Source organism: Echinops telfairi, unplaced genomic scaffold, assembly GCF_000313985.2.
Source record: "Echinops telfairi isolate 266 unplaced genomic scaffold, ASM31398v2 ScPeMD7_7425;HRSCAF=8463, whole genome shotgun sequence".
Lineage (NCBI taxonomy): Eukaryota > Metazoa > Chordata > Mammalia > Afrosoricida > Tenrecidae > Echinops > Echinops telfairi.
Window position 1 is genome coordinate 1,944,565 of NW_022111325.1, and position 2,332 is coordinate 1,946,896.

General features: G+C 61.1%; 1 protein-coding gene across 1 annotated transcript in view; it reads right to left on the reverse strand.

Moving 5' to 3' along the window:
- Positions 1-336: 336 nt before the first annotated feature.
- FAM189B (family with sequence similarity 189 member B) overlaps positions 337-2,332 on the reverse strand; it is a 5,596-nt gene continuing 3,600 nt past the window's right edge. The window contains exons 10-13 of the mRNA XM_045298352.1: positions 2,188-2,306; positions 1,560-1,628; positions 1,194-1,447; positions 337-1,107 (exon numbers count right to left, since the gene is read on the reverse strand). Coding sequence (XP_045154287.1) covers positions 928-1,107; positions 1,194-1,447; positions 1,560-1,628; positions 2,188-2,306 — 622 coding nt within the window. The 3' untranslated portion in view covers positions 337-927. The remainder of the gene's footprint in view (positions 1,108-1,193; positions 1,448-1,559; positions 1,629-2,187; positions 2,307-2,332) is intronic.

The following is a 2,332-nucleotide window of genomic DNA, read 5'->3' on the forward strand; positions in this document are numbered from 1 at the left end:
GAAACGAGGAGCAGGTGGCGTCTTCAAAGGCGAGGGGAATTTTCAAGAAAGATGCCGCTTGGAGCTCAAGTGAGACACACACTGGGTGTGAGAACTGTGACTGGCCAAGGGACCTTGCCAGGAGCAGGGCTGAGGGGAGGGAGGGGCAGGAGTCTGCTGGGAGTGGGTGATGAGGATGGATGGTCCAGTAGTAGAGGGCTAGAGAGAAGACATTTTGCCTGGGAAAAGAACAGAGACCCAGTGGCCGCGGAAAAGGAACAGCCTGTGTCCTGGGAGCATCTTCTTAAAGGTGACGTGAAAGCGGACGTCCCCGCTGGTAAAGAAAGACTCCGGAGCGAGGCCGACACTGACATTTATTGAAGGCTTCCTTAGTAGGTTAGGAGCTTTACAAACATTCGTCCCTTACAGTGTTTTATGATCAGGCAATCGAGGTTAAGTAACTTGCCCAAGGTCATGCAGCCAGGGGTGGCAGCGCTGGGAGGCCCAGTGGATTGTGCCCACTCTGCATGCCTCACCACCCGTGGCACAGGCACCCAACGCCCTGGACCTGACCCCTGGGACCTGTCCCCATCTTGGCCCTCGTGGCTCTGGCGAGTCAGAAGGCCACTCTCGTGCTAAGAGTCCAGGAGTTTGCTGGCTTTCCTGCTCCAAGGCTGTTAAGCAGGGCCACCTCCCCCGACCCCAGCCGGAATATCCATGCAGCACAGGATAGAGGCTCTCCCAGGCTAGAGCGGGCGGAGGCAAGCGGCAGGAGCCCCTCCACCCGGAGAGATAGGAGGGGCAGGGACAGATTTGGGGGATTCAGCAGGTTTTTTGTGTGTACCAGCTAGAGCAAGAGGGTGGGGGCTGGGCTGCTGACCCCAACCAGCTGGTGCCTGTGGCCCCAACAGTCATCTCCTGGCTCTGTTCAGTCTGCCAAGCAGCCGGTCAGAGCCCCGTCTCCCGGCTGCCCGCATTGAGGCTGAGGCTGTGCGGGCGGGCAGCACTGCGCTCCAGGCGCCGCCGTGCAGACAGGAGGCGCCGCAGGGAGGAGCCTGAGCTAAGATCCCCACAGCTACGAAGGTGCAGGCTCTCTCGGCCCGGCCGGCCCCACGGGGTCCGGGGTACCTGGAGGCAAAATAGGACAAGGGGGTCCATTTGGCTCATCCAGGCGTTCTAGCTTTACCTCCTGCCTTGGCTCCCCGGACTCTTACCTGCTTGTGTCCCCGGGTTCCATTCCCATTGGGGTCTGGGGCCTTCCTGGACATCTGGAGGAAGCGAGTGACCAGGCCCCGGCCTGGCCAGCTGCCCTTCAGGTCCCCCAGGGAGTGGGCAGGTGCAGGGCCAGATGGTAGGGGAACCTTCTGGAAGGTGGGCACAGGGCGCCGCTTCTCGGCTGAGCGGGCGCGGAGCAGCTTAGGGGAAGGGCAGCGGGCTAGGCGGAAAAGGCAGGCCTCAGAGCAGAGCCCTGCAGTGGGGGGTGGGGGTGGGAATGGTGTCAGTGGGTGGACCGTAGGGGTAGAGAGGGCTGGGCGGGGCCCTGCACCTCCCACCTCTGTACCACCAGCCACATGCCCGACCTGTATCTGCAGAGGAAACGGAAGCAGCTTCTTCCCCAAGCACTTTGGTATAAAGGTCCCTGAAGTCAGCTGCAGTGGAGGGGGGCGGGGGGAGAGAAACAGGGTCTGAGGGGGTGGAGAAGGTGCTCTGTGGACTTGCTTGCCCATCGCCCTCTGAGAACTCCTGCCCAGGTGCTTACCCCCATAGCCTTAGCCCAGGGGACATCTCTGCCTCGCTCTGGTACGGCCCACCATGACCAGACTGCTGTAATAACCTCCCTAGATCCTGGCGGTCAGCGGCCATCACGTGCCAGTGGGAAGCACTGTCACTTCCCTTAGCTCTTCTCTCGGTAACACTAATCCTGCCCGCCCCATGCGATGACATGGGGCGGGCAGGATTAGTCTTATCTTTCTCTTACAGGTGAGAAAATAAGGCTTGGTGAGTAAGATTCCGTGACTACTTGCCCAAGCTGGGTGCTGTGGAATTCCCAGTTCTAAAACACAAACCCTCCTTGTTCAGCTACTAAGCTATGCATGCTAGGCCACCCCAGTAGGGCGGCCACAGGACTGAACCCTCCCCAGGGCCCCAGTATCCTAAGCCCCAGGGGCATCCCCCCTTCTTCCTACTGGGGGACTGGGGCAGGCTCACCAGTGTCGCTGGAGGTGGTGATGCCTGGGTCGCTGTGGGACCGAGGCAGCAGCAGTGGTGTGGGGGGAGCCGGATGAGAAGGCCGGTGCCCGGGGGGAGTGAGGGAACCTGAGCTATCGCTGAAGCGTCGAGTGGGAGCTCGGGA